Source organism: Pseudophryne corroboree (genome assembly GCF_028390025.1).
Source record: "Pseudophryne corroboree isolate aPseCor3 chromosome 5 unlocalized genomic scaffold, aPseCor3.hap2 SUPER_5_unloc_2, whole genome shotgun sequence".
Taxonomy (NCBI): domain Eukaryota; kingdom Metazoa; phylum Chordata; class Amphibia; order Anura; family Myobatrachidae; genus Pseudophryne; species Pseudophryne corroboree.
The window spans coordinates 420,001-442,956 of NW_026967599.1; the positions used below are offsets into that span (position 1 = coordinate 420,001).

Genomic DNA, 22,956 nt, shown 5'->3' on the forward strand with positions numbered 1-22,956 from the left:
AATGTGTGCTGGTGGGGGCACAGCCTGATATAACCACATGTCGGTAGGAAGATCACTGAGCGGTATAATGTGTGCTGGTGGGGCACAGCCTGATATAACCACATGTCGGTAGGAAGATCTGTTGTACTGGGGCAGACTGGTGTAATCATCTGCTATGGGGCACACAGACTGTAATAGTGCCAGTATAATATATACATTATAAACAAGTGGCCCCAATATATATCTACTGTCCATACCGTCCGGATGTAGGGGAGTCGCTGAGTACACGTGTAACCCTGTCCTATTTTCAGGGAGCTCAGCTTGCTGGGAGGAGAGTCAGAAAACAGGACCAGCGGCTTCATCACCCTGCACTCGTGAGTAATGGACGTTCCCTTCTGCACTCACCTACATCTCATACCTACCCCTAATACCCCCCTCTCTCCCCTCTGACTCTCAGAGCTCTCCCTGTGTTATATCCCTCTCTTACATCTCATACCTACCCCTAATATCCCCCTCACCCCTCTGCCTCTCACAACTCTCCCTGTGTTATATCCCTCTCTTACATCTCATACCTACCCCTAACACCCCCCTCCCTCCCCTCTGCCCCCCTCTGTCTCTCAGAGTGCTCTCCCTGTGTTATATCCCTCTCCTACATCATACCTACCCCTAATACCCCCCTCTACCCCTCAGAGTGCTCTCCCTGTGTTATATCCCTCTCCTACATCATACCTACCCCTAATACCCCCCTCCCTTCCCTCTGCCTTTCAGAGCTCTCCCTGTGTGTTATATCCCTCTCCTACTTACTACTCATACACTCCTCCCTCCACTCTACCCCCCCTCTACCTCTCAGAGCGCTCTCCCTGTTATATCCCTCTCCTACATCATACCTACCCCTTATACCCCACTCCCCCCCTTTACCCCTCAGAGCGCTCTCCCTGTGTTATATCCCTCTCCTACATCATACCTACCCATTATACACCCCTCCCTTCACTCTGCCCCCCTCTGTCTCTCAGAGAGCTCTCCCTGTGTTATATCCCTTTCCTACATCTCATACCTACCCCTAATACCCCCCTCCCTCCCCTCTACCCCGCCCCTGACTCTCAGAGCACTCTTCCGTTGTTCTATCCCTCTCCTACATCTCATACCTACCCCTAATACTCCCCTCACCCCTCAGCCTCTCCGAGCGCTCTCCCTGTGTTATATCCCTCTCTTACATCTCATACCTACCCCTAATACCCCCCTCCCTTCCCTCTACCCCCCTCTGACTCTCGGAGCACGCTCCCTGTGTTATATCCCTCTCCTACATTTTGTACCTACCCCTGATACCCCACCACCCTACCCTCTACCTCTCGGAGCGCTCTCCCTGTGCGTTCTCTCCCCTCCTCTCTTCCTGTTAGCGTTGTTGTTCTGATCCAGAGGAGCCATAGACGGTAGACTGTATCTGTATTACATGTGTACTGGGCAGGGAAAAGGCTAGTGGTATTATAAAAGGTGTTCCGCACATGGTAGCTGTACATTGAGTATGGTTCTCCAAGCCTTGTGTAACCCGTCCAGAGCATTGGCGACTGTCTCTGCCAGTTGGTCATCACATACAGATGTGTCCTCGTACATCTAGCCTCAATACGCCCTGCAGCGCGAGATTCCGGCAGGAGTTAGCCACCAGGTCCCGTGCTAGTGGCAGGTGTCTTTTATTTCATATAGCCGTAGCGTAATGTGATTAGGACGTATCGGGAGACTGTGCTGATTATTGTGATCATGAGACACTAGTATTCCTGGTACTGCCCTCCGAGAACCTGGGTTACTCCGATCAGCGGATTCAGTCCTCCAAGGCAAAGGGACTAACGGGGGCTCTTCATCCAGGAGCACCATGGGTTATATGGGGATGGGGAGGTAAGTTGTCAGCACCCCTGTTTGTATGAACTCTCTGTCCTTCTCCTCTGGTGAGGACTACCCTCCTCCTGTGGAGCGCAGTTTATGGTTTGCCCTCCCCGCTTAGTCCTCCTGCGGCATTGTCGTCATCCACTATGTTGTATGTGACAGAATAACACGTCCATTCCCCTTACAGGGCTCACTGTGTGCAGGGCTCGTACCCCACCGCGCTGCTCTCCGCCTGGGACATTTACGCTGACGAGAAGGGGACGGAGAATGAGCGACCGGGTAAGAGCTAAAGGATGTACATGGGGAATGATGTAATAAGCCACTCGTTCCTCTGTAATCGCCTTTTCTTTCATCCTTGTGATTCCGTGGCTCAGATCCGTGTCATCCATGTGATTCCGTGGCTCAGATCTTTGTCATCCATGTGATTCCGTGGCTCAGATCCATGTCATCCATGTGATTCCGTGTTCCGTGTCATCCATGTGATTCTGTGGCTCAGATCTGTGTCATCCATGTGATTCCGTGGCTCAGATCTGTGTCATCCATGTGATTCCGTGGCTCAGATCTGTGTCATCCATGTGATTCCGTTGCTCAGATCTGTGTCATCCATGTGATTCCGTGGCTCAGATCCGTGTCATCCATGTGATTCCGTGGCTCAGATCCGTGTCATCCATGTGATTCCGTGTCTGTCCTCCATCTGTGACGCTTATTGTTTCCTGTTCTCCCACAGATATGTTTGGGTCAGAGCAGCTCTTCATGATTCTGGAGTTTGAGTTTGGGGGTGAAGACTTAGAATGTATGAGTTCCAAGGTGAGTGTGCCCTCCTAGTGAGATCCTGCACGGTTCCCGGCTCTGCCTGTAGTGTATGTAACGGCGCTCTCTCTCCCCCAGCTCCCGTCCGTGTCAGTCTCCCGTAGTATATTACATCAGGTGACTGCTGCCTTGGCTGTGGCTGAGCAGGAGCTGAGGTTTGAGCACCGGTAAGTGTCTGTATGGTTGGCATATTCCCTGTTCTCTGGCACTGTCCCTCATCACATTGTTCCCCGCTGCACATCCAAGTAACCCTCTCACCTACCTGATCTCCTGCGGCATCTGTCCATGTAACCCTCTCACCTACCTGATCTACTGCATCATCTGTCCATGTAACCCTCTCACCTACCTGATCTCCTGCGGCATCTGTCCATGTAACCCTCTCACCTACCTGATCTACTGCATCATCTGTCCATGTAACCCTCTCACCTACCTGATCTACTGCGTCATCTGTCCATGTAACCCTCTCACCTACCTGATCTACTGCGTCATCTGTCCATGTAACCCTCTCACCTACCTGATCTACTGCATCATCTGTCCATGTAACCCTCTCACCTACCTGATCTACTGCATCATCTGTCCATGTAACCCTCTCACCTACCTGATCTACTGCATCATCTGTCCATGTAACCCTCTCACCTACCTGATCTACTGCGTCATCTGTCCATGTAACCCTCTCACCTACCTTATCTACTGTATCATCTGTCCATGTAACCCTCTCACCTACCTGATCTACTGTGTCATCTGTCCATGTAACCCTCTCACCTACCTGATCTACTGCGTCATCTGTCCATGTAACCCTCTCACCTACCTGATCTACTGCGTCATCTGTCCATGTAACCATCTCACCTACCTGATCTACTGCGTCATCTGTCCATGTAACCCTCTCACCTACCTGATCTTCTGCGTCATCTGTCCATGTAACCCTCTCACCTACCTGATCTACTGTGTCATCTGTCCATGTAACCCTCTCACCTACCTGATCTACTGCATCATCTGTCCATGTAACCCTCTCACTTACCTGATCTACTGCGTCATCTGTCCATGTAACCCTCTCACCTACCTGATCTACTGCGTCATCTGTCCATGTAACCCTCTCACCTACCTGATCTACTGCATCATCTGTCCATGTAACCCTCTCACCTACCTGATCTACTGCGTCATCTGTCCATGTAACCCTCTCACCTACCTGATCTACTGCGTCATCTGTCCATGTAACCATCTCACCTACCTGATCTACTGTGTCATCTGTCCATGTAACCCTCTCACCTACCTGATCTACTGCGTCATCTGTCCATGTAACCCTCTCACCTACCTGATCTACTGCATCATCTGTCCATGTAACCCTCTCACCTACCTGATCTACTGCGTCATCTGTCCATGTAACCCTCTCACCTACCTGATCTACTGCGTCATCTGTCCATGTAACCCTCTCACCTACCTGATCTACTGCGGCATCTGTCCATGTAACCCTCTCACCTACCTGATCTACTGCGTCATCTGTCCATGTAACCCTCTCACCTACCTGATCTACCTCGGCATCTGTCCATGTAACCCTCTCACTTACCTGATCTACTGTGTCATCTGTCCATGTAACCCTCTCACCTACCTGATCTACTGCGTCATCTGTCCATGTAACCCTCTCACCTACCTGATCTACTACGGCATCTGTCCATGTAACCCTCTCATTTACCCTACTGCGTCATCTGTCCATGTAACCCTCTCACCTACCTCATCTACTGCGTCATCTGTCCATGTAACCCTCTCACCTACCTGATCTACTGCATCATCTGTCCATGCAACCCTCTCGCCTACCTGATCTACTGCGGCATCTGTCCATGTAACCCTCTCACTTACCTGATCTACTGCGTCATCTGTCCATGTAACCCTCTCACCTACCTGATCTACTACGGCATCTGTCCATGTAACTCTCTCACCTACCTGATCTACTGAGGTATCTGTCCATGTAACCCTCTCACCTACCTGATCTTCTGCGTCATCTGTCCATGTAACCCTCTCACCTACCTCATCTACTGCGTCATCTGTCCATGTAACCCTCTCACCTACCTGATCTACTGTGTCATCTGTCCATGTAACCCTCTCACCTACCTGATCCTACTGTGTCATCTGTCCATGTAAACCTCTCACCTACCTGATCTACTGCATCATCTGTCCATGTAACCCTCTCACCTACCTGATCTACTGCGTCATCTGTCCATGTAACCCACTCACCTACCTGATCTACTGCGTCATCTGTCCATGTAACCCTCTCACCTACCCTACTGCGTCATCTGTCCATGTAACCCTCTCACCTACCTGATCTACTGCGTCATCTGTCCATGTAACCCTCTCACCTACCTGATCTACTGCGTCATCTGTCCATGTAACCCTCTCACCTACCTGATCTACTGCGTCATCTGTCCATGTAACCCTCTCACCTACCTGATCTACTGCGTCATCTGTCCATGTAACCCTCTCACCTACCTGATCTACTGTGTCATCTGTCCATGTAACCCTCTCACCTACCTGATCTACTGCGGCATCTGTCCATGTAACCCTCTCACCTACCTGATCTACTGCGTCATCTGTCCATGTAACCCTCTCACCTACCTGATCTACTGCATCATCTGTCCATGTCACCCTCTCACCTACCTGATCTACTGCGGCATCTGTCCATGTAACCCTCTCACTTACCTGATCTACTGCGTCATCTGTCCATGTAACCCTCTCACCTACCTGATCTACTGCGTCATCTGTCCATGTCACCCTCTCACCTACCTGATCTACTGCGGCATCTGTCCATGTAACCCTCTCACCTACCTGATCTACTGTGTCATCTGTCCATGTAACCCTCTCACCTACCTGATCTTCTGCATCATCTGTCCATGTAACCCTCTCACCTACCTGATCTACTGCGGCATCTGTCCATGTAACCCTCTCACCTACCTGATCTACTGCGGCATCTGTCCATGTAACCCTCTCACCTACCTGGTCTACTGCGGCATCTGTCCATGTAACCCTCTCACTTACCCTACTGCGTCATCTGTCCATGTAACCCTCTCACCTACCTGATCTACTGCATCATCTTTCCATGTAACCCTCTCACCTACCTGATCTACTGCATCATCTGTCCATGTAACCCTCTCACCTACCTGATCTACTGCATCATCTGTCCATGTAACCCTCTCACCTACCTGATCTACTACGGCATCTGTCCATGTAACCCTCTCACCTACCTGATCTACTGCGTCATCTGTCCATGTAACCCTCTCACCTACCTGATCTACTCCGTCATCTATCCATGTAACCCTCTCACCTACCTGATCTACTGCATCATCTGTCCATGTAACCCTCTCACCTACCTGATCTACTGCATCATCTGTCCATGTAACCCTCTCACCTACCTGATCTACTGCATCATCTGTCCATGTAACCCTCTCACCTACCTGATCTACTGCATCATCTGTCCATGTAACCCTCTCACCTACCTGATCTACTGCATCATATGTCCATGTAACCCTCTCACCTACCTGATCTACTGCATCATCTGTCCATGTAACCCTCTCACCTACCTGATCTACTGCATCATCTGTCCATGTAACCCTCTCACCTACCTGATCTACTGCATCATCTGTCCATGTAACCCTCTCACCTACCTGATCTACTGCATCATCTGTCCATGTAACCCTCTCACCTACCTGATCTACTGCGTCATCTGTCCATGTAACCCTCTCACCTACCTGATCTACTGCGTCATCTGTCCATGTAACCCTCTCACCTACCTGATCTACTGCGTCATCTGTCCATGTAACCCTCTCACCTACCTGATCTACTGCGTCATCTGTCCATGTAACCCTCTCACCTACCTGATCTACTGCGGCATCTGTCCATGTAACCCTCTCACCTACCTGATCTACTGCGGCATCTGTCCATGTAACCCTCTCACCTACCTTATCTTCTGCGTCATCTGTCCATGTAACCCTCTCACCTACCTGATCTACTGCATTGTGTCCATGTAACCCTCTCACCTACCTGATCTACTGCGGCATCTGTCCATGTAACCCTCTCACTTACCCTACTGCGTCATCTGTCCATGTAACCCTCTCACCTACCTCATCTACTGCGTCATCTGTCCATGTAACCCTCTCACCTACCTGATCTACTGCATCATCTGTCCATGCAACCGTCTCGCCTACCTGATCTACTGCGGCATCTGTCCATGTAACCCTCTCACTTACCTGATCTACTGCGTCATCTGTCCATGTAACCCTCTCACCTACCTGATCTACTACGGCATCTGTCCATGTAACTCTCTCACCTACCTGATCTACTGAGGTATCTGTCCATGTAACCCTCTCACCTACCTGATCTTCTGCGTCATCTGTCCATGTAACCCTCTCACCTACCTCATCTACTGCGTCATCTGTCCATGTAACCCTCTCACCTACCTGATCTACTGTGTCATCTGTCCATGTAACCCTCTCACCTACCTGATCTACTGTGTCATCTGTCCATGTAACCCTCTCACCTACCTGATCTACTGCGGCATCTGTCCATGTAACCCACTCACCTACCTGATCTGCTGCATTGTGTCCATGTAACCCTCTCACCTACCTGATCTACTGCATCATCTGTCCATGTAACCCTCTCACCTACCTGATCTACTGCGTCATCTGTCCATGTAACCCACTCACCTACCTGATCTGCTGCATTGTGTCCATGTAACTCTCTCACCTACCTGATCTACTGCGTCATCTGTCCATGTAACCCTCTCACCTACCTGATCTACTGCGTCATCTGTCCATGTAACCCTCTCACCTACCTGATCTACCTCGGCATCTGTCCATGTAACCCTCTCACTTACCTGATCTACTGCGTCATCTGTCCATGTAACCCTCTCACCTACCTGATCTACTGCGTCATCTGTCCATGTAACCCTCTCACCTACCTGATCTACCACGGCATCTGTCCATGTAACCCTCTCACTTACCTGATCTACTGCGTCATCTGTCCATGTAACCCTCTCACCTACCTGATCTACTGCGTCATCTGTCCATGTAACCCTCTCACCTACCTGATCTACTACGGCATCTGTCCATGTAACCCTCTCACTTACCCTACTGCGTCATCTGTCCATGTAACCCTCTCACCTACCTCATCTACTGCGTCATCTGTCCATGTAACCCTCTCACCTACCTGATCTACTGCATCATCTGTCCATGCAACCCTCTCGCCTACCTGATCTACTGCGGCATCTGTCCATGTAACCCTCTCACTTACCTGATCTACTGCGTCATCTGTCCATGTAACCCTCTCACCTACCTGATCTACTACGGCATCTGTCCATGTAACTCTCTCACCTACCTGATCTACTGAGGTATCTGTCCATGTAACCCTCTCACCTACCTGATCTTCTGCGTCATCTGTCCATGTAACCCTCTCACCTACCTCATCTACTGCGTCATCTGTCCATGTAACCCTCTCACCTACCTGATCTACTGTGTCATCTGTCCATGTAACCCTCTCACCTACCTGATCTACTGCGGCATCTGTCCATGTAACCCACTCACCTACCTGATCTGCTGCATTGTGTCCATGTAACCCTCTCACCTACCTGATCTACTGCATCATCTGTCCATGTAACCCTCTCACCTACCTGATCTACTGCGTCATCTGTCCATGTAACCCACTCACCTACCTGATCTGCTGCATTGTGTCCGTGTAACCCTCTCACCTACCTGATCTACTGCGTCATCTGTCCATGTAACCCTCTCACCTACCTGATCTACTGTGTCATCTGTCCATGTAACCCTCTCACCTACCTGATCTACTGCATCATCTGTCCATGTAACCCTCTCACCTTCCTGATCTACTGCGTCATCTGTCCATGTAACCCTCTCACCTTCCTGATCTACTGCGTCATCTGTCCATGTAACCCTCTCACCTACCTGATCTACTGCATCATCTGTCCATGTAACCCTCTCACCTTCCTGATCTACTGTGTCATCTGTCCATGTAACCCTCTCACCTACCTGATCTACTGTGTCATCTGTCCATGTAACCCTCTCACCTACCTGATCTACTGCGGCATCTGTCCATGTAACCCTCTCACTTACCTGATCTACTGCGTCATCTGTCCATGTAACCCTCTCACCTACCTGATCTACTACGGCATCTGTCCATGTAACTCTCTCACCTACCTGATCTACTGAGGTATCTGTCCATGTAACCCTCTCACCTACCTGATCTTCTGCGTCATCTGTCCATGTAACCCTCTCACCTACCTCATCTACTGCGTCATCTGTCCATGTAACCCTCTCACCTACCTGATCTACTGTGTCATCTGTCCATGTAACCCTCTCACCTACCTGCTCTACTGTGTCATCTGTCCATGTAACCCTCTCACCTACCTGATCTACTGCGGCATCTGTCCATGTAACCCACTCACCTACCTGATCTGCTGCATTGTGTCCATGTAACCCTCTCACCTACCTGATCTACTGCGTCATCTGTCCATGTAACCCTCTCACCTACCTGATCTACTGCGTCATCTGTCCATGTAACCCTCTCACCTTCCTGATCTACTGCGTCATCTGTCCATGTAACCCTCTCACCTTCCTGATCTACTGCGTCATCTGTCCATGTAACCCTCTCACCTACCTGATCTACTGCATCATCTGTCCATGTAACCCTCTCACCTTCCTGATCTACTATGTCATCTGTCCATGTAACCCTCTCACCTACCTGATCTACTGTGTCATCTGTCCATGTAACCCTCTCACCTACCTGATCTACTGCATCATCTGTCCATGTAACCCTCTCACCTACCTGATCCTACTGTGTCATCTGTCCATGTAACTCTCTCACCTACCTGATCTACTGCATCATCTGTCCATGTAACCCTCTCGCCTACCTGATCTACTGCGGCATCTGCCCATGTAACCCTCTCACTTACCTGATCTACTGCGTCATCTGTCCATGTAAACCTCTCACCTACCTGATCTACTGTGTCATCTGTCCATGTAACCCTCTCACCTACCTGATCTACTGCGTCATCTGTCCATGTAACCCACTCACCTACCTGATCTACTGCGGCATCTGTCCATGTAACCCTCTCACTTACCCTACTGCGTCATCTGTCCATGTAACCCTCTCACCTACCTGATCTACTGCGTCATCTGTCCATGTAACCCTCTCACCTACCTGATCTACTGCGTCATCTGTCCATGTCACCCTCTCACCTACCTTATCTACTGCGGCATCTGTCCATGTAACCCTCTCACCTACCTGATCTACTGTGTCATCTGTCCATGTAACCCTCTCACCTACCTGATCTTCTGCATCATCTGTCCATGTAACCCTCTCACCTACCTGATCTACTGCGGCATCTGTCCATGTAACCCTCTCACCTACCTGATCTACTGCGTCATCTGTCCATGTAACCCTCTCACCTACCTGGTCTACTGCGGCATCTGTCCATGTAACCCTCTCACTTACCCTACTGCGTCATCTGTCCATGTATCCCTCTCACCTACCTGATCTACTGCATCATCTTTCCATGTAACCCTCTCACCTACCTGATCTACTGCATCATCTGTCCATGTAACCCTCTCACCTACCTGATCTACTTCATCATCTGTCCATGTAACCCTCTCACCTACCTGATCTACTACGGCATCTGTCCATGTAACCCTCTCACCTACCTGATCTACTGCGTCATCTGTCCATGTAACCCTCTCACCTACCTGATCTACTGCATCATCTGTCCATGTAACCCTCTCACCTACCTGATCTACTGCATCATCTGTCCATGTAACCCTCTCACCTACCTGATCTACTGCATCATATGTCCATGTAACCCTCTCACCTACCTGATCTACTGCATCATCTGTCCATGTAACCCTCTCACCTACCTGATCTACTGCATCATCTGTCCATGTAACCCTCTCACCTACCTGATCTACTGCATCATCTGTCCATGTAACCCTCTCACCTACCTGATCTACTGCATCATCTGTCCATGTAACCCTCTCACTTACCTGATCTACTGCGGCATCAGTCCATGTAACCCTCTCACCTACCTGATCTACTGCGGCATCTGTCCATGTAACCCTCTCACCTACCTGATCTACTGTGTCATCTGTCCATGTAACCCTCTCACCTACCTGATCTACTGCGTCATCTGTCCATGTAACCCTCTCACCTACCTGATCTACTGTGTCATCTGTCCATGTAACCCTCTCACCTACCTGATCTACTGCATCATCTGTCCATGTAACCCTCTCACCTTCCTGATCTACTGCGTCATCTGTCCATGTAACCCTCTCACCTACCTGATCTACTGTATCATCTGTCCATGTAACCCTCTCACCTACCTGATCTACTGTCATCTGTCCATGTAACCCACTCACCTACCTGATCTACTGCGTCATCTGTCCATGTAACCCTCTCACCTACCTGATCTACTGCATCATCTTTCCATGTAACCCTCTCACCTACCTGATCTACTGCATCATCTGTCCATGTAACCCTCTCACCTACCTGATCTACTGCATCATCTGTCCATGTAACCCTCTCACCTACCTGATCTACTACGGCATCTGTCCATGTAACCCTCTCACCTACCTGATCTACTGCATCATCTGTCCATGTAACCCTCTCACCTACCTGATCTACTGCATCATCTGTCCATGTAACCATCTCACCTACCTGATCTACTGCGTCATCTGTCCATGTAACCATCTCACCTACCTGATCTACTGCGTCATCTGTCCATGTAACCCTCTCACCTACCTGATCTACTGCGTCATCTGTCCATGTAACCATCTCACCTACCTGATCTACTTCATCATCTGTCCATGTAACCCTCTCACCTACCTGATCTACTACGGCATCTGTCCATGTAACCCTCTCACCTACCTGATCTACTGCGTCATCTGTCCATGTAACCCTCTCACCTACCTGATCTACTGCATCATCTGTCCATGTAACCCTCTCACCTACCTGATCTACTGCATCATCTGTCCATGTAACCCTCCCACCTACCTGATCTACTGCATCATATGTCCATGTAACCCTCTCACCTACCTGATCTACTGCATCATCTGTCCATGTAACCCTCTCACCTACCTGATCTACTGCATCATCTGTCCATGTAACCCTCTCACCTACCTGATCTACTGCATCATCTGTCCATGTAACCCTCTCACCTACCTGATCTACTGCATCATCTGTCCATGTAACCCTCTCACTTACCTGATCTACTGCGGCATCAGTCCATGTAACCCTCTCACCTACCTGATCTACTGCGTCATCTGTCCATGTAACCCTCTCACCTACCTGATCTACTGTGTCATCTGTCCATGTAACCCTCTCACCTACCTGATCTACTGCGTCATCTGTCCATGTAACCCTCTCACCTACCTGATCTACTGTGTCATCTGTCCATGTAACCCTCTCACCTACCTGATCTACTGCATCATTTGTCCATGTAACCCTCTCACCTTCCTGATCTACTGCGTCATCTGTCCATGTAACCCTCTCACCTACCTGATCTACTGCATCATCTGTCCATGTAACCCTCTCACCTACCTGATCTACTACGGCATCTGTCCATGTAACCCTCTCACCTACCTGATCTACTGCGTCATCTGTCCATGTAACCCTCTCACCTACCTGATCTACTGCGTCATCTGTCCATGTAACCCTCTCACCTACCTGATCTACTGCGTCATCTGTCCATGTAACCCTCTCACCTACCTGATCTACTGCATCATCTGTCCATGTAACCCTCTCACCTACCTGATCTACTGCGTCATCTGTCCATGTAACCCTCTCACCTACCTGATCTACTGCGTCATCTGTCCATGTAACCCTCTCACCTACCTGATCTACTGCGTCATCTGTCCATGTAACCCTCTCACCTACCTGATCTACTGCGTCATCTGTCCATGTAACCCTCTCACCTACCTGATCTACTGCGTCATCTGTCCATGTAACCCTCTCACCTACCTGATCTACTGCGTCATCTGTCCATGTAACCCTCTCACCTACCTGATCTACTGTGTCATCTGTCCATGTAACCCTCTCACCTACCTGATCTACTGCATCATCTGTCCATGTAACCCTCTCACCTACCTGATCTACTGTGTCATCTGTCCATGTAACCCTCTCACCTACCTGATCTACTGCATCATCTGTCCATGTAACCCTCTCACCTACCTGATCTACTGCATCATCTGTCCACGTAACCCTCTCACCTACCTGATCTACTGCATCATCTGTCCATGTAACCCTCTCACCTACCTGATCTTCTGCATCATCTGTCCATGTAACCCTCTCACCTTCCTGATCTACTGCGTCATCTGTCCATGTAACCCTCTCACCTACCTGATCTACTGCGTCATCTGTCCATGTAACCCTCTCACCTACCTGATCTACTGCATCATTACACCAAGCACTGCATTATTATATATTGATGTAGGTTTATGGTGTGGGTCCAACTATTTCATATTTTCTCTGACGTCCTAGTGGATGCTGGGACTTCCGTATGGACCATGGGGAATAGCGGCTCCGCAGGAGACTGGGCACAAAAAGTAAAAGCTTTAGACTAGCTGGTGTGCACTGGCTCCTCCCCCTATGACCCTCCTCCAAGCCTCAGTTAGATTTTTGTGCCCGAACGAGAAGGGTGCACACTAGGTGGCTCTCCTGAGCTGCTTAGTGAAAAGTTTAGTTTTAGGTTTTTTATTTTCAGTGAGACCTGCTGGCAACAGGCTCACTGCACCGAGGGACTAAGGGGAGAAGAAGCGAACTCACCTGCATGCAGAGTGGATTGGGCTTCTTAGGCTACTGGACATTAGCTCCAGAGGGACGATCACAGGTTCAGCCTGGATGGGTCCCAGAGCCGCGCCGCCGGCCCCCTTACAGAGCCAGAAGACTGAAGAGGTCCGGAGAAATCTGCAGCAGAAGACGTTCCTGTCTTCAGATAAGGTAGCGCACAGCACTGCAGCTGTGCGCCATTGCTCTCAGCACACTTCACACTCCGGTCACTGAGGGTGCAGGGCGCTGGGGGGGAGCGCCCTGAGACGCAATAAAACATGTTTAAACCTTATATGGCTAAAGAAATACATCACATATAGCTCCTGGGCTATATGGATGCATTTCACCCCTGCCAGTTTTCCTAAAAAAAAAAAAAAAAGCGGGAGAAAAGGCTGCCGTGAAGGGGGCGGAGCCTATCTCCTCAGCACACAAGCGCCATTTTCCCTCACAGTTCCGCTGGAAGGAAGGCTCCCAGACTCTCCCCTGCAGTCCTGCTACAGAAACAGGGTAAAACAAGAGAGGGGGGGGCACTATTGGCAGCTAATATAAAACAGCAGCTATAAAGGGAGTAACACTTACATAAGGTTATCCCTGTATATAGCATAGCGCTCTGGTGTGTGCTGGCAAACTCTCCCTCTGTCTCCCCAAAGGGCTCGTGGGGTCCTGTCCTCTTTCAGAGCATTCCCTGTGTGTGTGCTGGGTGTCGGTACGATTGTGTCGACATGTATGAGGAGGAAAATGATGTGGAAGCAGAGCAATTGCCTGTGTTAGTGATGTCACCCCCTAGGGAGTCGACACCTGACTGGATTGTCGTATTTAAAGAATTACGTGACAGTGTCAGCACTTTGCAAAAAACTGTTGACGACATGAGACAGCCGGCAAATCAATTAGTGCCTGTTCAGGCGTCTCAGACACCGTCGGGAGCGCTAAAACGCCCGTTACCTCAGATGGTCGACACAGACCCAGACACGGATACTGAATCCAGTGTCGACGGTGAGGAGACAAACGTAATGTCCAGTAGGGTCACACGTTACATGATCACGGCAATGAAGGAGGCATTGAATATTTCTGACACTACAAGTACCACAAAAAAGGGTATTATGTGGGGTGTGAAAAAACTACCAGTAGTTTTTCCTGAATCAGATGAATTAAATGAGGTGTGTGATAAAGCGTGGGTTTCCCCCGATAAAAAACTGCTGATTTCTAAAAAATTATTGGCATTATACCCTTTCCCGCCAGAGGTTAGGGCGCGTTGGGAAACACCCCCTAGGGTAGATAAGGCGCTCACACGCTTATCAAAACAAGTGGCGTTACCGTCTCCCGATACGGCCGCCCTTAAGGAACCAGCTGATAGAAGGCTGGAAAATATCCTAAAAGGTATATACACACATACTGGTGTTATACTGCGACCAGCAATCGCCTCAGCCTGGATGTGCAGTGCTGGAGTGGCTTGGTCGGATTCCCTGACTGAAAATATTGATACCCTGGATAGGGACAGTATATTATTAACTATAGAGCATTTAAAGGATGCATTACTATATATGCGAGATGCACAGAGGGATATTTGCACCCTGGCATCTAGAGTGAGTGCGATGTCCATTTCTGCCAGAAGAGCGTCATGGACGCGACAGTGGTCAGGTGATGCGGATTCCAAACGACATATGGAAGTATTGCCGTATAAAGGGGAGGAGTTATTTGGGGTCGGTCTATCGGACCTGGTGGCCACAGCAACGGCTGGAAAATCCACCTTTTTACCCCAGGTCACCTCTCAGCAGAAAAAGACACCGTCTTTTCAAACTCAGTCCTTTCGTTCCCATAAGGGCAAGCGGCAAAAGGCCACTCATTTCTGCCCCGGGGCAGAGGAAGGGGAAAAAGACTGCACCAGGCAGCCTCTTCACAGGAGCAGAAGCCCTCCCCCGCTTCTGCCAAGTCTTCAGCATGACGCTGGGGCCTTACAAGCGGACTCAGGCACGGTGGGGGGCCGTCTCAAGAATTTCAGCGCGCAGTGGGCTCACTCGCAAGTGGACCCCTGGATCCTGCAGGTAGTATCACAGGGGTACAAATTGGAATTCGAGACGTCTCCCCCTCGCCGGTTCCTGAAGTCTGCTCTACCAACGTCTCCCTCCGACAGGGAGGCGGTAGTGGAAGCTATTCACAAGCTGTATTCCCAGCAGGTGATAATCAAGGTACCCCTCCTACAACAGGGAAAGGGGTATTATTCCACGCTGTTTGTGGTACCGAAGCCGGACGGCTCGGTGAGACCAATTTTAAATCTAAAATCCTTGAACACTTACATAAAAAGGTTCAAATTCAAGATGGAGTCACTCAGAGCAGTGATAGCGAACCTGGAAGAAGGGGACTATATGGTGTCTCTGGACATCAAAGATGCTTATCTCCATGTCCCAATCTACCCTTCTCACCAAGGGTACCTCAGGTTTGTGGTACAAAACTGTCATTATCAGTTTCAGACGCTGCCGTTTGGATTGTCCACGGCACCACGGGTCTTTACCAAGGTAATGGCCGAAATGATGATTCTTCTTCGAAGAAAAGGCGTCTTAATTATCCCTTACTTGGACGATCTCCTGCTAAGGGCAAGGTCCAGGGAACAGTTAGAGGTCGGAGTAGCACTATCTCAGGTAGTGCTACGTCAGCACGGGTGGATCCTAAATATCCCAAAATCACAGCTGATTCCAACAACACGTCTACTGTTCCTGGGGATGATTCTGGACACAGTCCAGAAAAAGGTGTTTCTCCCGGAGGAGAAGGCCAGGGAGTTATCCGAGCTAGTCAGGAAACTCCTAAAACCAGGCCAAGTGTCAGTGCATCAATGCACGAGAGTCCTGGGAAAAATGGTGGCTTCTTACGAAGCGATTCCATTCGGAAGATTCCATGCAAGAACTTTTCAGTGGGATCTGCTGGACAAATGGTCCGGATCGCATCTTCAGATGCATCAGCGGATAACCCTATCTCCAAGGACAAGGGTGTCTCTCCTGTGGTGGTTACAGAGTGCTCATCTTCTAGAGGGCCGCAGATTCGGCATTCAGGATTGGATGCTGGTGACCACCGATGCCAGCCTGAGAGGCTGGGGAGCAGTCACACAGGGAAGAAATTTCCAGGGCTTGTGGTCAAGCATGGAAACGTCTCTTCACATAAATATCCTGGAACTAAGGGCCATTTACAATGCCTTAAGTCAAGCAAGGCCTCTGCTTCAGGGTCAGTCGGTATTGATCCAATCGGACAACATCACGGCAGTCGCCCACGTCAACAGACAGGGCGGCACAAGAAGCAGGAGGGCAATGGCAGAAGCTGCAAGGATTCTTCGCTGGGCGGAAAATCATGTGGTGGCACTGTCAGCAGTGTTCATTCCGGGAGTGGACAACTGGGAAGCAGACTTCCTCAGCAGACACGACCTCCACCCGGGGGAGTGGGGACTTCACCCAGAAGTCTTTCAAGTGATTGTAAACCGTTGGGAAAAACCAAAGGTGGACATGATGGCGTCCCGTCTCAACAAAAAACTGGACAGATATTGCGCCAGGTCAAGGGACCCTCAGGCAATAGCGGTGGACGCTCTGGTAACACCGTGGGTGTACCAGTCGGTGTATGTGTTCCCTCCTCTGCCTCTCATTCCAAAAGTACTGAGAATCATAAGAAGGAGAGGAGTGAAGACTATGCTCGTGGCTCCGGATTGGCCAAGAAGAACTTGGTACCCGGAACTGCAAGAGATGCTCACGGAGGACCCGTGGCCTCTACCTCTTAGAAAGGACCTGCTCCAGCAGGGACCTTGTCTGTTCCAAGACTTACCGCGGCTGCGTTTGACGGCATGGCGGTTGAACGCCGGATCCTGATGGAAAAAGGCATTCCGGATGAAGTCATACCTACCCTGATCAAAGCCAGGAAGGATGTAACTGCGAAACATTATCACCGCATTTGGCGAAAATATGTTTCCTGGTGTGAGGCTAAGAAGGCCCCCACAGAGGAATTTCAACTGGGTCGTTTCCTGCATTTCCTGCAAGCAGGACTGTCTATGGGCCTAAAATTAGGATCCATTAAGGTTCAAATTTCGGCCCTGTCGATCTTCTTCCAAAAAGAACTGGCTTCATTGCCTGAAGTTCAGACGTTTGTCAAGGGGGTACTGCATATACAACCTCCTTTTGTGCCACCAGTGGCACCTTGGGATCTCAATGTAGTTTTAGGGTTCCTAAAATCACATTGGTTTGAACCACTCACCACTGTGGAATTAAAATATCTCACATGGAAGGTGGTCATGCTGTTAGCTCTGGCGTCAGCCAGGCGTGTCTCAGAAATGGCGGCTTTGTCATATAAAAGCCCTTACCTAATTTTTCATTCAGACAGGGCAGAATTGAGGACTCGTCCTCAATTTCTCCCTAAGGTGGTTTCAGCGTTTCACATGAACCAACCTATTGTGGTGCCTGCGGCTACTAGGGACTTGGAGGACTCCAAGTTGTTGGACGTAGTCAGGGCCCTGAAAATATATGTTTCCAGGACGGCTGGAGTCAGAAAATCTGACTCGCTGTTTATCCTGTATGCACCCAACAAGCTGGGTGCTCCTGCTTCTAAGCAGACGATTGCTCGTTGGATTTGTAGTACAATTCAGCTTGCACATTCTGTGGCAGGACTGCCACAGCCAAAATCTGTTAAAGCCCGTTCCACAAGGAAAGTGGGCTCTTCTTGGGCGGCTGCCCGAGGGGTCTCGGCTTTACAACTTTGCCGAGCAGCTACTTGGTCAGGGGCAAACACGTTTGCAAAATTTTACAAATTCGATACCCTGGCTGAGGAGGACCTGGAGTTCTCTCATTCGGTGCTGCAGAGTCATCCGCACTCTCCCGCCCGTTTGGGAGCTTTGGTATAATCCCCATGGTCCTTACGGAAGTCCCAGCATCCACTAGGACGTCAGAGAAAATAAGAATTTACTTACCGATAATTCTATTTCTCATAGTCCGTAGTGGATGCTGGGCGCCCATCCCAAGTGCGGATTGTCTGCAATACTTGTATATAGTTATTGTTACAAAAAAATCGGGTTGTTTATTGTTGTGAGCCATCTTTTCAGAGGCTCCTACGTTTATCATACTGTTAACTGGGTTCAGATCACAAGTTGTACGGTGTGATTGGTGTGGCTGGTATGAGTCTTACCCGGGATTCAAAATCCTTCCTTATTGTGTACGCTCGTCCGGGCACAGTATCCTAACTGAGGCTTGGAGGAGGGTCATAGGGGGAGGAGCCAGTGCACACCAGCTCGTCCTAAAGCATTACTTTTGTGCCCAGTCTCCTGCGGAGCCGCTATTCCCCATGGTCCTTACGGAAGTCCCAGCATCCACTACGGACTACGAGAAATAGAATTATCGGTAAGTAAATTCTTATTTTTTTCTCTTGCATCACATCTTTTTACCTGCCAGAGTGTAAGCTCTATAGGACAGGGTCTCCTGTGCTGTGAGAGATTTGTTTTCTTTCTTCACCGATCTGATACATTGACACTTTATAAATTAAAGCTAATTACTCTCTTTAAGGGATCTTCATTGGGGGAATCTCCTGCTAGAGAAATCTGCATCCCGCACTCTGTCCGGCTGTTTACACGGTGAGGAGTTCCACATTCCCAGTGCTGGAGTACAGGTGAAAATCATTGACTACACGCTGTCTCGCCTGGATAAAGGTGAGTGTTCTTCATCGTGTGCCGTCCCCGCATCACCTCATTACTTACCCCCACCCCTAACACAGAGCCACGGTGTGCTGTCCCCACAGCACCTCATTACTTACACCCTCACCTAACACAGCCACGGTGTGCTGTCCCCACATCACCTCATTACTTACCCCCACCCCTAACACAGAGCCACGGTGTGCCGTCCCCGCATCACCTCATTACTTACCCTCACCTAACACAGAGCCACGGTGTGCCGTCCCCGCATCACCTCATTACTTACCCCCTTCCCTAACACAGAGCCACAGTGTGCCGTCCCCGCATCACCTCATTACTTACACCCTCACCTAACACAGCCACGGTGTGCTGTCCCCACATCACCTCATTACTTACACCCTCCCCTAACACAGAGCCACGGTGTGCTGTCCCCACAGCACCTCATTACTTACACCCTCCCCTAACACAGAGCCATGGTGTGCTGTCCCCACAGCACCTCATTACTTACACCCTCCCCTAACACAGAGCCATGGTGTGCTGTCCCCACAGCACCTCATTACTTACACCCTCCCCTAACACAGAGCCATGGTGTGCTGTCCCCACATCACCTCATTACTTATCCTCCCCTAACACAGAGCCATGGTGTGCTGTCCCCACAGCACCTCATTACTTACACCCTCCCCTAACACAGCCACGGTGTGCTGTCCCCAAATCACCTCATTACTTACCCTCCCCTAACACAGCCACGGTGTGCTGTCCCCGCATCACCTCATTACTTATTTTCCCCTAACACAGAGCCACAGTGTGCTGTCCCCACATCACCTCATTACTTACACCCTCCCCTAACACAGAGCCACGGTGTGCTGTCCCCACATCACCTCATTACTTATCCTCTCCTAACACAGAGCCACGGTGTGCTGTCCCCACATCACCTCATTACTTACCTTCCCCTAACACAGAGCCACGGTGTGCCGTCCCCACATCACCTCATTACTCACCCCCTTCCCTAACACAGAGCCACAGTGTGCTGTCCCCACATCACCTCATTACTTACCCTCAGCTAACACAGAGCCACGGTATGCTGTCCCCGCATCACCTCATTACTTACCCTCACCTAACACAGAGCCACGGTGTGCTGTCCCCGCATCACCTCATTACTTATACCTTCCCCTAACACAGAGCCACGCTGTTCTGTCACAACATCACCTCATTACTTACCCTCCCCTAACACAGAGCCACGGTGTGCTGTCCCCGCATCACCTCATTACTTACCCTCACCTAACACAGAGCCACGGTGTGCTGTCCCCACAGCGCCTCATTACTTACACCCTCCCCTAACACAGAGCCACGGTGTGCTGTCCTCACATCACCTTATTAATTACACCCTTCCCTAACAACACAGAGCCACGGTGTGCCGTCCCTGCATCACCTCATTACTTACACCCTCACCTAACACAGCCACGGTGTGCTGTCCCCACAGCGCCTCATTACTTACACCCTCCCCTAACAGTGCCACGGTGTGATGTCCCCACATCACCTCATTACTTACACCCACCCCTAATCCAGAGCCAATGTGTGCTGTCCCCACAGCGCCTCATTACTTACACCCTCACCTAACACAGAGCCATGCTGTGCTGTCCCCACAGCGCCTCATTACTTACAGCCTCCCCTAACAGAGCCACGGTGTGCTGTCCTCACATCACCTTATTAATTACACCCTTCCCTAACAACACAGAGCCACGGTGTGCCGTCCCTGCATCACCTCATTACTTACACCCTCACCTAACACAGCCACGGTGTGCTGTCCCCACATCACCTCATTACTTAAACCCACCCCTAACACAGAGCCATGGTGTGCTGTCCCCACAGCACCTCATTACTTACACCCTCCCCTAACACAGAGCCATGGTGTGCTGTCCCCGCAGCACCTCATTACTTACACCCTCCCCTAACACAGAGCCATGGTGTGCTGTCCCCACATCACCTCATTACTTACACCCTCCCCTAACACAGCCACGGTGTGCTGTCCCCACATCACCTCATTACTTACCCTCCCCTAACACAGCCACGGTGTGCTGTCCCCGCATCACCTCATTACTTATCCTCCCCTAACACAGAGCCACGGTGTGCTGTCCCCACATCACCTCATTACTTACACCCTCCCCTAACACAGAGCCACGGTGTGCTGTCCCCACATCACCTCATTACTTATCCTCTCCTAACACAGAGCCACGGTGTGCTGTCCCCACATCACCTCATTACTTACCTTCCCCTAACACAGAGCCACGGTGTGCCGTCCCCACATCACCTCATTACTTACCCCCTTCCCTGACACAGAGCCACAGTGTGCTGTCCCCACATCACCTCATTACTTACCCTCACCTAACACAGAGCCACGGTGTGCTGTCCCCACAGCGCCTCATTACTTACACCCTCCCCTAACACAGAGCCACGGTGTGCTGTCCTCACATCACCTTATTAATTACACCCTTCCCTAACAACACAGAGCCACGGTGTGCCGTCCCTGCATCACCTCATTACTTACACCCTCACCTAACACAGCCACGGTGTGCTGTCCCCACAGCGCCTCATTACTTACACCCTCCCCTAACAGTGCCACGGTGTGATGTCCCCACATCACCTCATTACTTACACCCACCCCTAATCCAGAGCCAATGTGTGCTGTCCCCACAGCGCCTCATTACTTACACCCTCACCTAACACAGAGCCATGCTGTGCTGTCCCCACAGCGCCTCATTACTTACAGCCTCCCCTAACAGAGCCACGGTGTGCTGTCCTCACATCACCTTATTAATTACACCCTTCCCTAACAACACAGAGCCACGGTGTGCCGTCCCTGCATCACCTCATTACTTACACCCTCACCTAACACAGCCACGGTGTGCTGTCCCCACATCACCTCATTACTTAAACCCACCCCTAACACAGAGCCATGGTGTGCTGTCCCCACAGCACCTCATTACTTACACCCTCCCCTAACACAGAGCCATGGTGTGCTGTCCCCGCAGCACCTCATTACTTACACCCTCCCCTAACACAGAGCCATGGTGTGCTGTCCCCACATCACCTCATTACTTACACCCTCCCCTAACACAGCCACGGTGTGCTGTCCCCACATCACCTCATTACTTACCCTCCCCTAACACAGCCACGGTGTGCTGTCCCCGCATCACCTCATTACTTATCCTCCCCTAACACAGAGCCACGGTGTGCTGTCCCCACATCACCTCATTACTTACACCCTCCCCTAACACAGAGCCACGGTGTGCTGTCCCCACATCACCTCATTACTTATCCTCTCCTAACACAGAGCCACGGTGTGCTGTCCCCACATCACCTCATTACTTACCTTCCCCTAACACAGAGCCACGGTGTGCCGTCCCCACATCACCTCATTACTTACCCCCTTCCCTGACACAGAGCCACAGTGTGCTGTCCCCACATCACCTCATTACTTACCCTCACCTAACACAGAGCCACGGTGTGCTGTCCCCACAGCGCCTCATTACTTACACCCTCCCCTAACACAGAGCCACGGTGTGCTGTCCTCACATCACCTTATTAATTACACCCTTCCCTAACAACACAGAGCCACGGTGTGCCGTCCCTGCATCACCTCATTACTTACACCCTCACCTAACACAGCCACGGTGTGCTGTGCCCTCATCACCTCATTACTTAAACCCACCCCTAACACAGAGCCATGGTGTGCTGTCCCCACAGCACCTCATTACTTACACCCTCCCCTAACACAGAGCCATGGTGTGCTGTCCCCACAGCACCTCATTACTTACACCCTCCCC

The 22,956-nt window shown here is 50.5% G+C and overlaps 1 protein-coding gene across 2 annotated transcripts in view; it reads left to right on the plus strand.

Annotated features, from left to right (window-relative positions):
* HASPIN (histone H3 associated protein kinase) overlaps positions 1 to 22,956 on the plus strand; it is a 213,268-nt gene that overhangs the window by 170,911 nt on the left and 19,401 nt on the right. For both annotated transcript variants that reach the window (XM_063950398.1, XM_063950399.1), the window contains 5 exons: positions 291 to 353; positions 2,045 to 2,136; positions 2,585 to 2,664; positions 2,746 to 2,834; positions 19,008 to 19,150. In XM_063950398.1, the coding sequence (XP_063806468.1) occupies positions 291 to 353; positions 2,045 to 2,136; positions 2,585 to 2,664; positions 2,746 to 2,834; positions 19,008 to 19,150 (467 nt within the window). The remainder of the gene's footprint in view (positions 1 to 290; positions 354 to 2,044; positions 2,137 to 2,584; positions 2,665 to 2,745; positions 2,835 to 19,007; positions 19,151 to 22,956) is intronic.